The sequence below is a fragment of the Eulemur rufifrons genome, chromosome 8, assembly GCF_041146395.1.
Source record: "Eulemur rufifrons isolate Redbay chromosome 8, OSU_ERuf_1, whole genome shotgun sequence".
Classification (NCBI taxonomy): domain Eukaryota; kingdom Metazoa; phylum Chordata; class Mammalia; order Primates; family Lemuridae; genus Eulemur; species Eulemur rufifrons.
Window position 1 is genome coordinate 101,959,776 of NC_090990.1, and position 16,774 is coordinate 101,976,549.

Consider the following 16,774-nt stretch of genomic DNA (forward strand, 5'->3'; position numbering starts at 1 on the left):
ACATAAGCTCTCTGAGGTCCAGTTTCCTGCTGGTAAGTGTGGGGGTCTAATAGGTCATTGTGAGATCATTTCATGAAATATCTGTGGAGTCCTCAGCAAATATCTGGAACATAAAATGCGATCAGTAAGTGGTAACTGTTGTTGTTACTATTATTCTCACTCAAGAAGAGGTTGACCGAGCATCCCTCAGGGATTTTTGCAGGGTAGGGGACTGAGTCAGATGACTTTGCTATGACCCTCACATAGTGCAGGGAATGAAGCCCAAACCTACCTCTATTTTGTAGTTCACTCCACCTGAGCCTCAGTGTTCTTATCTATAAAAATGGGGTTCAGAATATTTATCTTACATGAATTTTGTAAGGAATAAATATAAAATTACGGCACCAGATGTGAAAATATCTGCATTGGGTTTATTCGTAACAGCTACTCATGGATTTTAGAAGTTGTTATTCTCTACCGTGGAAGGCCTAAGATTAGGCACTGGGCTCCTATGAGGAAGCAGGAGCTCCCCAGGGCAGTAGGAGTTGGGTGGGGAGTGGGGTGGCCAGACATAGGCGTTAGTGTCCTCACATTGACTGAGCACCTGATGTTCTCAGGTGGGGAGACGCCTGCGGAGGTGCTGGCCCTCAGGAGGCCACAGGATGGCGCGGGAGGCACAGAGGGGCACCATGAGCAGGTGGGTGCTCTGTCTGCAGAGTGAGCTCGGCTGTGCTAACTGTCGGTGTCTCTCCCAGGGCCACCGTCCACACTCTCCTGGTCAGAGTCCCGGGACCACGTGAGGATGCTGCCGTGGCTTCTTGTCTTCTCTGCTCTGGGTTTCCCCGCCTGGGGTAAGTGCTCTTTTGTAGTGTCAGAAGAGCTTATGGTGAGCAGCAGACGACTGTTCTCAAGTTGAATAACAGAGGTGAGCCCAGAGCTTTCCCTTTTCTATAGGTTAACGCAGCTTTGCAATTTGGGGCACTGTTGTGGAGCACAAATGTCCCTTCAAATCCTTGCCTGCTGTTCGTTATGATCCTCAACAAGTTGTTCAATTTCTTTGAGTCTTATCTGCATCCATGATATAACGATAATATTGCTCATTTCTTAGAGTTGTTTTTGAGGATCAAATTAGATAACAAGTGTGAGCCATTTAGCACAATGCTCAAGCAGTCAGTGCTAGATGTGATTTAATTGTAATCACCGTCATTATTATAGCAATCATAACGAGTTTAATCATAGTCAAACTCAGCACTTGCATCTCCATTTGTAAATAAAAGTAATTTCTTGAGAGTAGCAAGGCCCTTTTTCTACCTTAGGAAGATTTCTCATAGTTTCATACATAGGATTAAACACATAGCAAATGTTTAATAAATAAATGCTGTTGAATTAAAATGGAAGTGAGTTTGGTGATTCTTAAATACTGGACATGTTTTTCATGTTACATGCATAGACACTGTTGTGAAGAAATGAGGTAATATAGCCCTCTCTCTGCCCTCTGCTACTTAGATAGCTAATTTAAAGGGATTACTTGGAGTTAGTGTTGGAGAAACTCATAGACCAAGGAACACACAGTTTAGCCTTTCGTTTTATGAATGGAGAAACTGAGGCCCTATGGGGAGGCAACTTGGCCAAGTGAGGCAGCGAGTTGCATTTGGCCATCACATGGGTCTCCTGGCTCCTGCCCTGACCTGTCCTGTCCAGCTGGTGTTGGCTCTGGCCTGATGGCTGTTCTTCCACTCTGAGGGTCCTGTGGGTTTCATTTGTAAGCTGTGCCCTCCAGGGCTTCCCTTCCCCTCCCCATCCTATGTCTCCCCTTCACAGCCCGGCTCAGGCCCCCTCCCCCATTGAGACAGGCTCCCATCCTTGGCAATCTCTCCTGCTGCCTGGCAGACCTCTGCCTCAGCATTCTGGTCATGCATTTGCTCTTGATTTTGCAGAAGGACAGAAGCCCAGAACCATGTTGGAGACCCGAAGTGACTTTGAAATAGCCCATATGTGGCAGTGACTTGTGCACGTTCATCTGACACTTTTGGGGAGGCTGCAGAGTGCGGTGGTTATGAACATGGGCTCTGGGGTCAGACAGTCTGGTTGGAATCCAAGTCTACTGCTTAACTCCTGTGTTATGTTAGACAAGTAACTTAGGCTCTCCGAGCCCCAGTTTCCCATCTGTGCATGGGAACCAGTTGCTTTGCTTATCTCATAAAGTTGTTTTAAGCCACGATTCTGATAGCATCCTTGAGCATGCTTTGTGAATCCCAGTGCTGGCCTGTGTCGGGGGGCTGGGGACAGTGCTGCTGCTGCTGCTGGTCACTGCTCCCAGGCCCTTTGTTACTGGCCAGTGACAGTGGGAGTGAGGGCACGCTGGTGATGCCTAATCCTTGATGCAGCCTCTCTAAAATATCTAGGTTTTGAGGGCCGTCACAATGATCTGTACATTTCTCTTTCAAGAACCTTGCCTGGTACTAATAGGTGCTTAAAACAGGTGTGTTAGCTTGAAAAAACGATGTCTTGGTCTGTGGCACTCTAATGGTACCCATGGATCTACTAATAGGTCTGCGGGTGAACCACGATTGGGCGGCAGGCGAGACTGCAGTGCTCCAGGAATGGAGGGAGGAGGGGGTGCGGGAAGATGAAGGCCGCTTTGGGGCAGACATGGGAGGCAGAGGCAGGTCGAGACCAGACATGTCTGTGGTTCTCCTCTGTGTGCTTCCTAGAGGACATGAGGGGAGCTGGGAGGCTGAGAGGCTGTGGATTGTGGGGACAGGGGGCTGTGTGGCCCATGCCTCTGAGCGTGCTGCCAGCGTGCTCCGAGGACCAGCACCACTGCTCCTTTACAGGGGATTTTCCGCAGTTCTCCTGGAATGAAACCCAAGCTAGAGGCCTCTCCGAGAGGCTCATGGACCTGTTTGTCAGCATCTCGCAGCTCATTCACAAGGGTCGCAACGGTGAGGCAGTTTGGGGATCGGCTGGGGTTTTTTAAGTGGCCAGAAATGTTTTGTCAGGACTTGTTTATGTCTGGGCTGAAAGTGAATGGGGGGGTGGAACCCCAAGAGAGTCCTCTGCCAGCTACTGCCATGGATCGTCCTGAGTCCTTAGGCAAATGTGGATTCCTTTGCCTAAGGACAGAAAAAGAAGAAGAGAAAACCCAGGTGAAGGAAGAGAGAAGGAGAGAAAACCCAGGGAGAAAAGCCATGTCCCCCCTCCCCTGCCCTCAGTATGACACAGAGACAGCCTAGCCCTCAGGGAGCCCCTGGGGGCTCCCAAGTGAGGACAGAGAAATGGGGCCCTCTAGGGGCCTGCAGTCCCTTGTGGGGTCTCACAGCCCTGCCCCTAGTGAGTTTTCTTCTGGAGGAGAGAGACATACATCCTGTGTTCTTGGAACTTCCTGTGGGCTCTGGGGCTGCCAGTTGAGGAGACTGACAGCTTCCTTCAGAGAGTCGGGGTTCTGAGGCGGGGGCAGGGACGATGTCTTAGCATCCACACTAAGGTGCCTCAACGGAAGGCAGCTCAGAACCCTGGGCTTGGGTGTAAGGTGTCAACTGGGGATTTTTCCGAAGGAGGGAAGGGTGAAGCAGGCCAGAGAGGAGCTGGGGATGCGGTTTGTCCTCCAGGGAAATCCAAAGAGAGATCATCTGGGAGTGAGGTGGAGGCAGCGTGGCTCTCGTGGCTGAGTGCCAGGTCTGCCGGTGGCTGTTTGGCCAATGGGGCCCTGGGGATGAGGGAGGGGGCTGTGGAGGTGAAGGGCTCCTCAGGGCGTCTCCTGTCGCAGGGGGGCAGGGCCGGGGGAGGGGCCTGCTGTGTGCCATCCCGCCTCTCCCCTGCAGATGCTCCCACCGTCGTCTCCCGCAAGGCCTGGGGGGCGAGACCACTCATCTGCAGGGCCCCGCTGACCCGGCCGGTGACCTACGTCATCACAGACCAGCTCCCGGGGATGGAGTGCCAGGAGCAGAGCACTTGCAGCCAGGTGCTGCGGGGCCTGCAGTCCCATTCTGTCTACACCAGAGGCTGGTGCGACCTGGCGTACAAGTAAGAGGCTGGTCAGGTCCTGAAGCCCACATCAAAGTTACCCCTCTCAAGGTGCTTCCCACTTCTCCTTCTCTGTTTCTCGTATTTTCTGGGCTTCATTTATGTTGCTTTTATAATGAATAAAAAATGTTAAGAAAGAAATCAAACAAAATCCAAATCCTCCGGGGGTCAGTAGGAGGGAGAACTCTGAGAGTAGTCGACCCCGGGCGCTCCCATGGGGATGGAAGGTCATGTCATCACTTCAGTCATCACTTCTACCCCCTTAGAACCTACAGACTTTGCGGTTTACACAGGCTTTCACAAATGTTGCCCAGTTAGGCCCTTCCAGCTACTCTGAGGAATAGCTAGGAGAAATATTCCCACCCTTATCTCACAGGTGAGAAAGCCGTGGTCCAGGGAAATTAAAGAATTTGCCCACAGTCGCACGGCTAGGAGGCATGGACCCGAACTGTGTCAAGACTGCCGGTCGCCCATCCCTGGTTCCTGTTCCCCACACAGACGAGGCTTGCATGCCGTGCAGCAGTTTCCCGCTCGTTACCGTACCCTGCAGGGCCACCCTGACCGGAGGCCGGGGAGCCCACGGGGAAGAGCGGGCATTGGGGGCAGCGGGGAGGAGAGCCCGACACTAAAACAACAGGGAGGCATGAGAGAGCCTTTCGCGTGCAGTGAGTGCCTCTTCGGAGGGTTGTCGGTGGAGGCTCAGGAGCTTTTCTCATTTAGTCTCAAGAATGAAGATATGTGTATATATATATATATATATATATATTCTATATATGTTATAAATAATATATGTAGGAGGAGAGAGAAAGTGAGAGTGGAAATGGGGCTTTTCCCTGCGAAATCTTAAAGGCAAATATAAATCATTTCTGAATCATCCATTTTGGAAAGAACCATCTATGTCTTCTTATTTCTTTATTTTTAAACACAAAAGAGTCAGAGTAGCTGGGAGCCCCATTCCCCTAGGAGGGCTGGGTCTCCCCCGTCCACCCTCTGTGGGTGCTGTAGCAGCTACGGCTCTTCTGCTGTGATGACACGGTTGTGTTATCTGCTTCAGTCAGGGCATTTCTGAGTTATTTCAGCCCCTGCCCTCTAAGTTAGGTTTCTGCAGTGACAGTTTTTTACAATGCAGCCGCCTTTGGCCATAAGGGACTGCTCACACTGGACTAACCAAAGGCTGCTGCAGAAGTGACCGCGGACCCTGCTGGAAGTACCGAGGGCTGAGCCAGGGAAATGGTGGGCACACGGGGCCCCACGTCCCGTCCTTACGCTGACGTCAGTGCAGGATGGACAGTTGGCCTGACTCAATTCAGGGTCTTAACTGTGCTTTCTGTGTTCAGTTTACTGTGGAAACTCGTGATCTGTTAAAAGCTGAATATGGCAAGAGTTGTGAAATCATCAATTCTGAAGACTGTGATTGGAAAGTGGAGGATGAGAAATTATAAAGAGGCAGAAATAAAAGCTGAAGTGGAATAAAAGAATGTATGCATTTGATTTAAAAAACAAACTGTAAAAAAAAAAAAAAAGAAAATGCTAAACAAATTTCTGTGATAAAGAAGAATTTAAAAGAATTCCTAAGGAGAAACTGAAGAAAAAATCAATATAAAGAAATTCCTGCATTTTGGGTAACTGTTTTAAAGGATGTTCAAGTGCTTGGTCCTGATGCTGAATTAATTCTCAAGCCCCTAAAAAAAATGTTGAACTAAGGCCCTCAGGTCCTCAAGAGTCACACATTCTAATTCTACCTCGAACCAAAGTAGAATTTTTAAAGTGAGGCTCTGGAAAACACATGTAAGCTAAGTCACAACAAAATGTAAAGTATACTGCCGTGTCTCTTAGAAGTCTAAAATTGGTTATTCTGCCCCTTCCATTGTTATATTACTGAAGCATAGTACTTATTTATTAGCCTCTAGAACCCTTTCTTCCTTTTGAGGATAATTGAGAGGTTTTCTGTGAAGGGGATTTGCCATTAAACACATATTTCCTTGCTTGGCAGCTTCCTGGTTGGGGATGATGGCAGGGTGTACGAAGGTGTTGGCTGGGACATCCAAGGCTTACACACCCAGGGCTACAACAACATCTCCCTGAGCATCGCCTTCTTTGGCAGTAAGATAGGTAACGGTCACTCCCTGATGACCCTTTGCCAGGGCGTTGTCTACACTCTCGCCCTAGTCTCAACACTCTTATCTTTTCAGCCTGCATCATACTTGTCTCCTCTGATGATGGCCCTTTCCTTTAAGATCGTTTCTCCCTTGGATTCTATGGCATGCGTACTTTTTGTCCTCTTCTTCTTCGTTGGTCTGCACTCCCGTGATGTTGTTGAAGCCCCCAGGGACATTGCTTGAGCTCAGAGTTATTGCCATCACTTCTGGAGTCTGAAGTTGTCTGACACTGGTGCTGTGGCTGCCAGAGGTGGAAAAGCGTGGCTTGTCTCCTTCTTCCAGTGTCTTTCATTGGTGGAAGCTGACCTGAAGCCAGCAGGCACGGAGGTCTGGCAGATAGAATGTGCAGGCTTCTAGCCCCTAGGAAAACAGGAGAGCACAGAGCAGGGATGCAGCTGGGAAAAAATAACTGGCACTTGCTAGTTTCCTCACCTGACAGTTGGGACTAGTGATAGCATTTATCACAGAGGTTTTCTGTGAGAATTATGAGTTAATGGATACAGAAAGCTCATGGCTTGCCTGATGATGAGAGCTGTTTAGCAAATACTGTCAGCCTTTCCCCCAGACTAGGGTGTGCCTGACTTTTCAGGTGGGCTTCCCTCTGCATGTATCTTTTTCTGATTTCCAGCCCTTCCACCTACACACGGAGTGGATAAATAAAGTCTAAGTTTGACAACTGGAGGAGGTTGTCAACTTTGGCTGCCAATAGCTCTGTCCAAGTAGTTTCTTCTCTCTTAGACCCTCTGTCCTGGCTACTGGACCACTTTCCTCCCTCCCTATCCACCAGTTATTCAGGCTCAGGTGATCAAATCATCCTCCCACCAGGTGTCTAGTCCAGGTTGGAGTTTCTTACTGACAGTTGTGTGCTCCGTGTCGTCCTCTTTAAGGCAGCAGTCCCAGCCCTGCTGCCTTATCAGCTGCAGAGGGTCTGATCTCCTATGCCATCCAGAAGGGTCACCTGTCACCCAGGTATCTTCAGCCACTTCTCCTGAAAGAAGAGATCTGCCTGGACCCTCAACATTCAGTGACGCCCAGGAAAGGTAAGGCCCTCAGTCCCTTCTCACCCTCCTCCTCGTCACCCTCCCAACCACATTTGGGAGCGCTCTTTTCTGTTGGGCTCTCATTGGACTCTTGTACCAAGAACATCTTATACCTATCATAACTTTTTTTAAAATAAAAAATAACTAAGTTGGCATTTCTAAATCCCATTTTACAAAGGCATGGACTATAGCTCAGCAAGTTTAACATTTCTAAGGCCTCAGAGCTAGTAATTATGGAGGCAGAATTGTTACTCTTATCTACTAACATCTTTAAGAGTCCCTGTTATTTTATTTTTAAATTTTATTTATTTTTTTATTTCAAAATGTTTACAGGGGTACAAATGCTTAGGTTACATATATTGCATTTGTACCACCCAAGTCAGAGCTACAAGTGTGCCCATCCCAGACAGTGTGCACCTCACCCATTAGGTGTGCATTTACCCTTCCCCTTCCCTATCATAACTTTGAGATCTGGAAAATTCTGAGAGGCACTGTCCTGGCTTCTTCTGCATCCCAATAGAATGGTACAACCATGGACTCATTCTTCAAATAAATATGTACACAGATTTTTACTCAATCGACACACTTCTAAGTCCTGGACACTCAGCTGTAAAAAAAAAAAAAAAAAAGCAGACGAAACTCTCCACCTTCAGACAGCTCACACATCAGTGAGGAAAGACAGAAAATGAGCAAAGCAACAAGTAAGGTACACATGATGTTAGAGGGCATGAAGGCTATGGAGAAAAATAAAGCAGGGGTATGGAGTGGGGAAACTTACATGCATAGTTGTGTATACCGTGTGAGGACACAGGGACACGCACACCTTCCTAAATGCAAAATCAGTCAACATGCAACGTGGCCACAGTGCTGGGGAGAACTTGAGTTCATAGATTTTGCTGACATGGGAATTAATATTCTTAAAAGCTGAGTAATAAAAATGAGGCACTATTTTGGAATTAACAGCAGTGACTTAAAACTGGTAAAATTAATAAGCAAGCCTTTTCTTGGACTTAATGATATTTTTAAATTAGCTTTTAAAAATTATGGATCTCCAAATAAAGTTAATTTCTTGTTTTAGACAGGTACTGTCTTCAATAATGATAATTCCTTAATATTTGCAGAGTTCTTTATAGATTTTGAATTATTCCAAACCTGTGATCGGCTCAGAGAGTCAACTGCTTTCTGCACATTGGCCTCGTTACCTAAGTACACACACCTGTGTGTATTTGTAACGTGTGTGTAAGCGTGCTCGTGTACTTTGTCTTTGGAAGAAAATGACCATCTCTGCGACCAGCAGCCCTTTCCCTTCTGTGTGTACACTGATTTCTGTGGTTATTAGACCTATAGGTTTGTGCCCCTGCCCCTTGGGTCCAGCCACCTGACCCAGACAACCTCCATCCGGACTTTCCCAGAATCCCAGAGCCAAGCTTAGGCTAGGATGTGCCCTGGGTGCTGGAGGCTGGGGCGACTGGCCAGTGATCCAGCCTGTGGTTGTGAGATGGTGCACAAGGGGGAAAAGGCAAATTCCCATTGCCTTGGTTTTCCACCTTATTGCAGTTTGCCCCGACATCATCCCACGATCTGCTTGGGAAGCCAGAGAGACACACTGCCCCGAGATGAACCTCCCAGCCAAATACGTCATTATCATCCACACCGCTGGCGTAAGCTGCAATGTATCCACAGACTGCCAGACAATCGTCCGGAATATACAGTCCTTTCACATGGACACATGGGACTTTTGTGACATTGGATATCAGTGAGTGGGACTCTCTTTTTCTTCAGGGCTCTGAATGGAAGGCAGAGGGAGGGAACTGGTATTTACTGAGCCCTTCCTTTGTGCCAGGTGCTTTACATGAGGCATCATATTTTGTTTTTGCAAGACTCTGGACTGAGTGTCACTCAGAGCATAGCCAAGGGTTAGTGACCTCTCTTGGGCACATTCTCCACAAGTGGGTGGGAAGACTCTGAAAAGAAGGCACTAGAAGCAGTAGTGATAAAGCAAGACTGTGATACCCTTAGGGGAGGCCAGGGAAGGGTTGTGCCTTATTATGCAATCTCTTCTAGCCAGTCAGAGGCAAAGGCCCTGCTTGCCCCTATGTCACTGTGGCTCAACTCCAAACTTCCTCTCTCCTGCATTAGAATCCCGATATTCCTCTGGTATTATTCACCCCATTTTATAGATACAGGAACTTTTCACCTCTCCGGGCATCTTTTGTCCCATCTCTACAATAGGGACAACAATACTTTATCTGTTTGAAGACAGAGAGTGAGACCAAAATATTCCCTTTGGCACCTTTAATGCCAGGTCTATAATAAAGAAGCACATTAAACTCATGAGGTAGTAGAAGCTACTTGGAAGAGGCCTTGGAATTTTCATAGAAGGTATTTGGGTTATAGTATAATAAATTTCAATGATGCATTTGTGATTTAATCACAGCAAATTTTACGAAATCTTATGGGGATTTTCTTCTACAAATGTGTTGTCTGGGCTGTCTCTCTCCTCTTAACTCTTGTTTTAAAAGCAGCCTTGGCAAAGAGGAGGAAATTGTTGCTGCTTTTTGCAGAATTTTCCTATAGTTATTTAGCACAGATAATAGGGAATTGACTATAAATTTGGAAATTCCAAATGGAAAATGTCAGAAGCTGAGGGACTGTTCGTTTTTTCTCTTTCATTCAGCCTTCAGAGATTTGATTTCTGTTCCTTGATTTTTTTAAGACCTGTTAAGGTCTCCTCCTCCTAGCCCAGCCTCATGATGTGTCATCTTTAACCCCAATGTGGGCTGTGAACAGGACAAAGCATCACTCACTCATCATTTTCTAACTTTTTAACCAATGTTTATTGGATATCTATTGTATGGCTGGTGCTAGGCAAGCTATGCCAGGCTAAATAACAAACAGAGAGAGATTCTCTGAAGATAATGAGTTTATTTGGGCGTGTGGGAGTGTGAGGGCATCTGCAAACTCAGGCTATGTGGGCTATGGGGACTATAGTGTCAATGGAAAAGAAGCCAAACTCTGCAAAATAATCTAAAGTGGTTTATTCTGAGCCAAATTTGAGGACCATGGCCCAGAGCCATGCCCAGGAAGCCTTGAGCAAGTGGACTTGCTGTGGTTGGGTTACAATTTGGTTTTATACATTTCAGGGAGACAGGGGTTACAGGTAAAGTCATAAATCAATAAATGGAAGCTGTACATTGGTTTGGCCTGAAAAAGTGGGTCATCTCAAAGCGGGGACTTACAAGTCGTAGGTGGGTTCAGGGATTCTTTAGCTGATAATTGGCTGAAAGAGTAAGGCTTTGTCTAAAAGACCAGGAGTCGGCAGAAAGAAATGCTTGAGTTAAATAAGGGTCTTCTATCTTTCATGTGATGCTCTATCAGAATCAAGTTGGGAAGGAAACCACATTATATTGGGTTAACAAAACCTGTTTAGTGAGATTTTATCATTTGTAGACATGCCTCACCAGGTCCCCTAAGAAAGGGATTTGGGCAAAAGAAAAAGATCAGAGTTGAGTCCTTGATAGGCATATCCAAAGAGGTTGAGGCAAAGGGAAACTTTTAAAGGCAAAAAGGAGAAGTACACATAATTTGTTATGAAACAAGGAGGACATTGAGTACAGGGGCTTATCACGGGAGGCAGGACTTGACGCCAGTCCGTTAGTGGGGCTGGTGTGTCAGGCAAGTGTTCTCGTGCATACGGCTGGCTGTCCTGGTGACTCGTGTAGCAAGCTGCAGTTTAGAAAGCCCTTGGCAGAAGTTCCTGTTACAGGCCTCTGTGCATAAGAGCCCTCCAGAGAGCCTTCGAGCTGGTTCTCATCATAGGCTTGTGTGCATCAGGGCTCTCCTTTCTCAGCCTCCCGGCTCTATTTATTTATTTTTGTTAGGGTTTGTCCAGTGACTCTATTCTGATTTTGACAACTTTCACAGATAGGTATGAGAGAGAGATGACAACTTTCACAGATAGGTATGAACAAGTAATTAGAATTCCAAGTGTTGAGTGCAATGATGGAGGAGGAACAGGATATGCGTAGGGTGAGACTCTAATCAGGACTTGGGGGATTGACTGGTGTCAGAGAAGGGCCCCTGGAGGAAGAGGTGTCCTGGTGGGGACATGGGTCAGGAGTGGGGTTAGTCAGGCAAAGGAGGATGAGCAATGTTCTCAAGGTCTTGGGGTTCAGACAGAATAGATATCTTTGAGGAATTGGAAGAAGTTTAACTCAAACCTAAAAATAAGTTTCCAAGAGAGGCGTGGTGAGAGGTCAGGCAGGAGAGGCCCTCAGGAGTCACATTTTGAGGGCCTTGGAACTGACCCTGAGAGGCTGACTTTATTTGAAAGGTGACTGGAGAGTATTTGGAAGATTGTGCTTTGTGATGGAATTTGTACTTTTGAAAAATCACTCTGGGTGCTATTTTAAGAACCACTGGAAGGAGACAAAACTCTGGGGAGGGAGCTAGTGCAGTCCTGCAGTGACGTGGAGCAGGGCGGTGGCAGGTGGCACAGGGTGCAGTGGAGGAGTTGAAAAGTGTGCAGGAGATGCAGCTGACAGCCCACGGGCATGACTGGGTGGGGCTGGGAAGGGAGAGCGAGAGGGAGGCATTCAGGGCAATGCCCGGTTTTCCAGCTGGGGCAACTGCAGAGGAACATAAGTTTGTTTGCACATGTTGGTTTTTACAGATAGTAATTGAAGCTCTGGGAAAGGATGGTTGTTCAGGGCGAATATGTTGCGTGAGAAGAGAGGAACATTAAGGAAGGAATGTGGGACAGCAGCAGCACAGTAGAGGGGAATCCGAAGGGCATGAGCATGTGGAAGCCCAGGGAAAAGAGCATTTCAAGAAGAGAGAGGGCAACAGGCTCAGCGTAGTCCAGAAGTAAAACCAGGCTGGGCGCGGTGGCTCATGCCTGTAATCCTAGCAATCTGGGAGGCCGAGGCGGGTGGATCGTTTGAGCTCAGCAGTTCGAGCCCAGCCTGAGAAAGAGCGAGAACCCGTCTCTACTAAAAATAGAAAGAAATTATATGGACAACTAAAAATCTATATAGAAAAAATTAGCCGGGCATGGTGACACATGCCTGTAGTCCCAGCTACTCGGGAGGCTGAGACAGGAGGATCGCTTGAGCCCAGGAGTTTGAGGTTGCTGTGAGCTAGGCTGACGCCACCCGGGGCAACAGAGTGAGACTCTGTCTAAAAAAAAAACAAAAAAATAAAAAATAAAACTAACAACAACAAAAAAAGAAGTAAAACCAGTGTCCATTGTACTTAGTGTCGGGAGCTCACGGTCATCTTGGAGGGATCAGATTCAGTGGCGTGCTGGGAACAAAGGTCATGTTGCTGTGGATCGTGGTGGTTTTCTGGTTCTTGGTTTTTGTCTCTGTGCGCATTGGTACCTAAGAGACATCCAGTCAATATCTGATAATGGATGAAAGAATGAATTAATGATTAAAGGAGTGAATGAAGCAAACTCTGCTTCCCAGAGTGACTTTCTTCATTTTCCTTTGCCCAATCCTAGCTTCCTGGTGGGCGAGGATGGTGGTGTGTATGAAGGAGTTGGCTGGCACATCCAAGGCTCTCACACTTACGGGTACAATGACATTGCCCTGGGGATTGCCTTCATGGGCTACTTCGTAGGTAAGGGTGAGCAAGGGGCACAGGGGTTCTGGGTGAGGAAGCATCACGTGGACTGTCTGGGAAGTGTGGGGGGAAGGCAGCATGGCAGTGCCTGGCAGTGGTACATTTTAGCTTTAAAGTGGACTTACAATACAGGATGAATGTCACTAGGAGCCCCTCCCAGACAGAGCATTAACCCCAAGCCCACCCATCCCCATACTCAGCTCCAGTTCATGTTATATCCAAGGCAAACATGGAACAAGGAAGAAAAAAATCTTTTGGAAACTTTCGTGCCTTTATGGCTCACTTGGCAAATGCAGCCCCTTCTTTGGTGGCCCTGGCAACAATGCTGGGGGGCACTGCTGCCCGAGTGGCAGAGCAGGTCATGATCCCATGGTGCTGTATCTGCTCTGTCCCTGCTTAGAAGGGGTATGTGGTGCTGCAGTTTTCCTCCAGAGCCGTCTTTAACTTTCTGGAAGAAACTTTGGCACAGAGGAATCAGGGAACACGGTGACCTTGTTTCCTTTATGTGCCTGATTGCCACAACTTGGTGAATTTGTTGGCCATGGCGACGGTGGGATGGGGCAGAGTGAGGGAAAGAGGGAGACTGGAATCTAGGTGTTTGTCCCTTCTCTAGTCAAGAAACCTTGAGACCCTAATAATGATTGGTGGGGAAAATGTGTTTTGCAGAAAAGCCTCCAAATGCCGCAGCACTGGAGGCAGCCCAGGACCTGATCCAGTGTGCCGTGGTCGAGGGGTACCTGACTCCCAACTACCTGCTGGTGGGCCACAGCGATGTGACCAACATCCTGTCCCCTGGGCAGGCTTTGTACAACATCATCAGCACCTGGCCTCATTTCAAACACTGAGGGAGGCCCCGGCTCCTTCCCAGACTGCTCTCCCTCCCCTGCTGGGTCTCCTGTCCTCACCACCCACCCTGGCTCCATACCTGTGGGCCTGCCCACTCCCACCAGCTCAGCCTGTCCCCCTCCCTCAGGTTAGGATGACCGTGTCCTCTCCTGCTAGCATCCTCCAGGTGCTTCCAAGCCCATGGCTGGGCAAACAGCCCTCTGAGTCTGAGCCCAGCTGTCCTTGCCCCTCACTTTCCTCCCTTAGCACCCACCTCCTCAGCCAGGTGAGAAGACAGCCTGTCCTGTCATACTTCTCTCTCCCCCTGCACGTGCCCTCTGCCTGGTGGCCTCTCCTGCTGTCTGCCTGGCCACACCCCCCTTGGCCAGGTCATTGCGCCCACCCCTCCTCTCTGCTCACACATGGACTTGCACGTGTTTGGATGCAGCCTTATTTAAGGGCTGTGATTGTTTACAGATGTGTCTGTCCTCTTCACTGGGTTGTGAGTTTCTCCAGGGGAGGAGCTGTGCTTTATTCATCTCTGTGTCCTCAGTTCCTCAGCAGTGTCTGAATTTAATACATGCTATAGATGCTTGTTAAAGAAATGGATGAATAAATTAATGAGTGGATCCAAGTCTCTGCTCACCTTGCCAGTTTGCTCTGTCATCCCGACCCCTTTGGGGAGCCTTCTTGAACCTCTATCCCACCAGCATTCTCTCCGTGCTTGTTCCCTCCCAGTTCAAGGCTCAAAGCTGGCTCTGGTCGCTTGTCTGTAGTGGATTCTGTGTCCCTGTCCTCCCAGAGCACCCTGAGGGCAGGAACTATGTGCTCCTCTAGGGCCAGGCCAGGGCTGTGTCCACACCAGCTGCCTGGAGCCTGCTGCCTGCCCTTGCCTGGCCAGCCCTGCTGAAGCACAGTACCCTGCAGTCCTCCCTGCCTGGGCTCCTCCTGCTCAGCAGGAAGCTCCCTCCTTTTAGACAGAGGCACGGCAACGTACTGCGGTTTGCTGGAAGCACACAAGCTGGCTCTTGTTTCCACTGGTTCTGATCTGGAAACAAGGGAAAGAGGGAAATAGGAGGAAAGGGAGGCATAAATAGAAGGAGCCAGAAACATGGGCTTTCTTTCATCCATAAATTTCTTTGGTATTCATACTATGTCTTTGCTTTCAGAGTGTTTCCACATCTCTTACAACAAGGCAGGTTTTAATAGCCTCACATTTATACATCTCTTTGTGCTTTACAAAGACTGCTCCCCGATCTCATTATATTGACTATGTCCATTTGTCACTTGCCCCAAGGCAACCTGAGCATGTAAGCAGGGGCAAGAATGGTTTGTCCAGTGGGTGAAACAGGCCCAGGAAGACTCAGTACCTCCTCCCGATTTGAAACCGTTTATATTAAAATAATGTTGGCTGGGCAAGGTGGCTCATGCCTGTAATCCTAACACTCTGGGAGGCTGAGGTGGGAGGATCGCTTGAGGTCAGGAGTTCGAGACCAGCCTGAGCAAAAGCAGGACCCCGTCTCTACTAAACATAGAAAAAATTAGCTGGGCATGGTGGCATATGCCCGTGATCCCAGCTACTGGGGAGGCTGAGGCAGGAGGATTGCTTAAGCCCAGGAGTTTGAGGTTGCAGTGATGCTATGGCACTTGCCCAGGTAACAGAGTGAGACTGTCTCAAAATAAATAAATAAATAAAAATTAAAAAAAAGAAGAAAAAATAAATAAAATAATGTAGAGCCAAAAGGCATAAACAGTAATCAAAATCTGAGTTTTATAAAAAGTATAGGTATAGCCAGAAGTTAACCAGCCATCCTTCCCTAACCTCCTTGAGGCTGTCATTGGGTACTGCTTAATGGCACTATCTTCCCAATAGGCATAAGATTAGTGACTCCTCTCCGCTACTTCTGTAGATAATATTACCATTGTAAAGCCCAAAACTTGGGATTCTAGATAACATTGCTGTCCTAAATCCCTAAGGACTTGTGGTTACATAATTAACACTGCTGTTGTAAACCTTAAGATGTGTCTTTAAGGTGTTTTTCAGCCTCTGCATCCCAGAGACCTACTGAGCCAACCAGACCCTGGATAGATGTGGGAACGGATCCCACAGCCCTGAAACCACCTACTCAGGAAACCTCCCAACTCAGAAGATAATTTCTGCATCCCAGCCTATGAGCTCATACCCTGCCAATCAGCAGACCCAATTCCCTAGCCCTTTTTACCCCCTAAACTACCTTAAAAACCCTTTGTCCCAAATTCTCAGGGAGATGGTGAAAGGAAGGTCAGTCTTGCTAGTGAAGAGTGAGCCCTGTGCTTGCTCTCGGGCTCTCTCCCTCTCTCTCTCTCTCTCTCTCACAGGCATCCTGCGGAGGTCTGTTCACAACATCTAAAAGGAGCCCAGCAGACAAAAAGGAAATGTACATTTTTTTCTTTTAAGATTGCTAGACCTATTGACTAAAACAGCCTTTTATTTTTATTTTTTAATTTATTTTTGGATTCTTTTTGTTGCTTTGTTTTTTTTTAAATTTTATTTCAGAATATTACAGGGGTACAAACATTTTGGTTACATAAATTACTTTTGTACCATTGGAGTCAAAGTTATAAGTGTGCCCATCCCCCGGATAGTGTGCATGGTACCTATTAAGTGTGAATTTATCCATCCCCTCTTCCCCCCCCCACCTGCTTGATTTCTGATGAATGTTATTTCCATATGTGCATGTAAGTGTTGATGGATTAGTTCCAATTTAATGGTGAGTACTTGTGGTGTTTGTTTTCTATTCTTGTGATATTTCACTTAGAAAAATGGCGTCCATTCCATCCAGGTTAATACAAGAGGTATTAGTTCACCATTTTTTTGTGGCTGAGTAGTATTCCATGGTATACATATACCACATTTTATTAATCCACTCATGTATAGATGGGCACTTGGGTTGTTTCTACACCTTTGCAATTGTGAATTGTGCTGCTATAAACACTCGAGTGCAGGTGTCTTTTTTATAGAATGTTTTTTTTCCTTTGAATAAATACCCAGTAGTGGGATTGCTGGAGAATCTGCTTTATTTTATTTTATTTCTGAAAAGCTCCTGGACAGACAAGATCTTGGATAGCCACTTCTGCTAT

General features: G+C 47.4%; 1 protein-coding gene across 2 annotated transcripts; it reads left to right on the forward strand.

Annotated features, from left to right (window-relative positions):
• Positions 1-781: 781 nt before the first annotated feature.
• On the forward strand, positions 782-13,674 carry PGLYRP3 (peptidoglycan recognition protein 3). 2 transcript variants are annotated; one of them, XM_069478731.1, is made up of 8 exons: positions 782-830; positions 2,817-2,924; positions 3,804-4,005; positions 5,999-6,117; positions 7,052-7,204; positions 8,762-8,960; positions 12,708-12,826; positions 13,496-13,674. In XM_069478731.1, the coding sequence occupies exons 1-8, from the start codon at positions 782-784 to the stop codon at positions 13,672-13,674; spliced, it is 1,128 nt and encodes a 375-aa protein (XP_069334832.1). The 2 variants fall into 2 exon arrangements, with proteins under 2 accessions (XP_069334832.1, XP_069334831.1); XM_069478730.1 differs by having other exon boundaries at positions 2,817-2,915; positions 3,768-4,005.
• Positions 13,675-16,774: the final 3,100 nt, after the last annotated feature.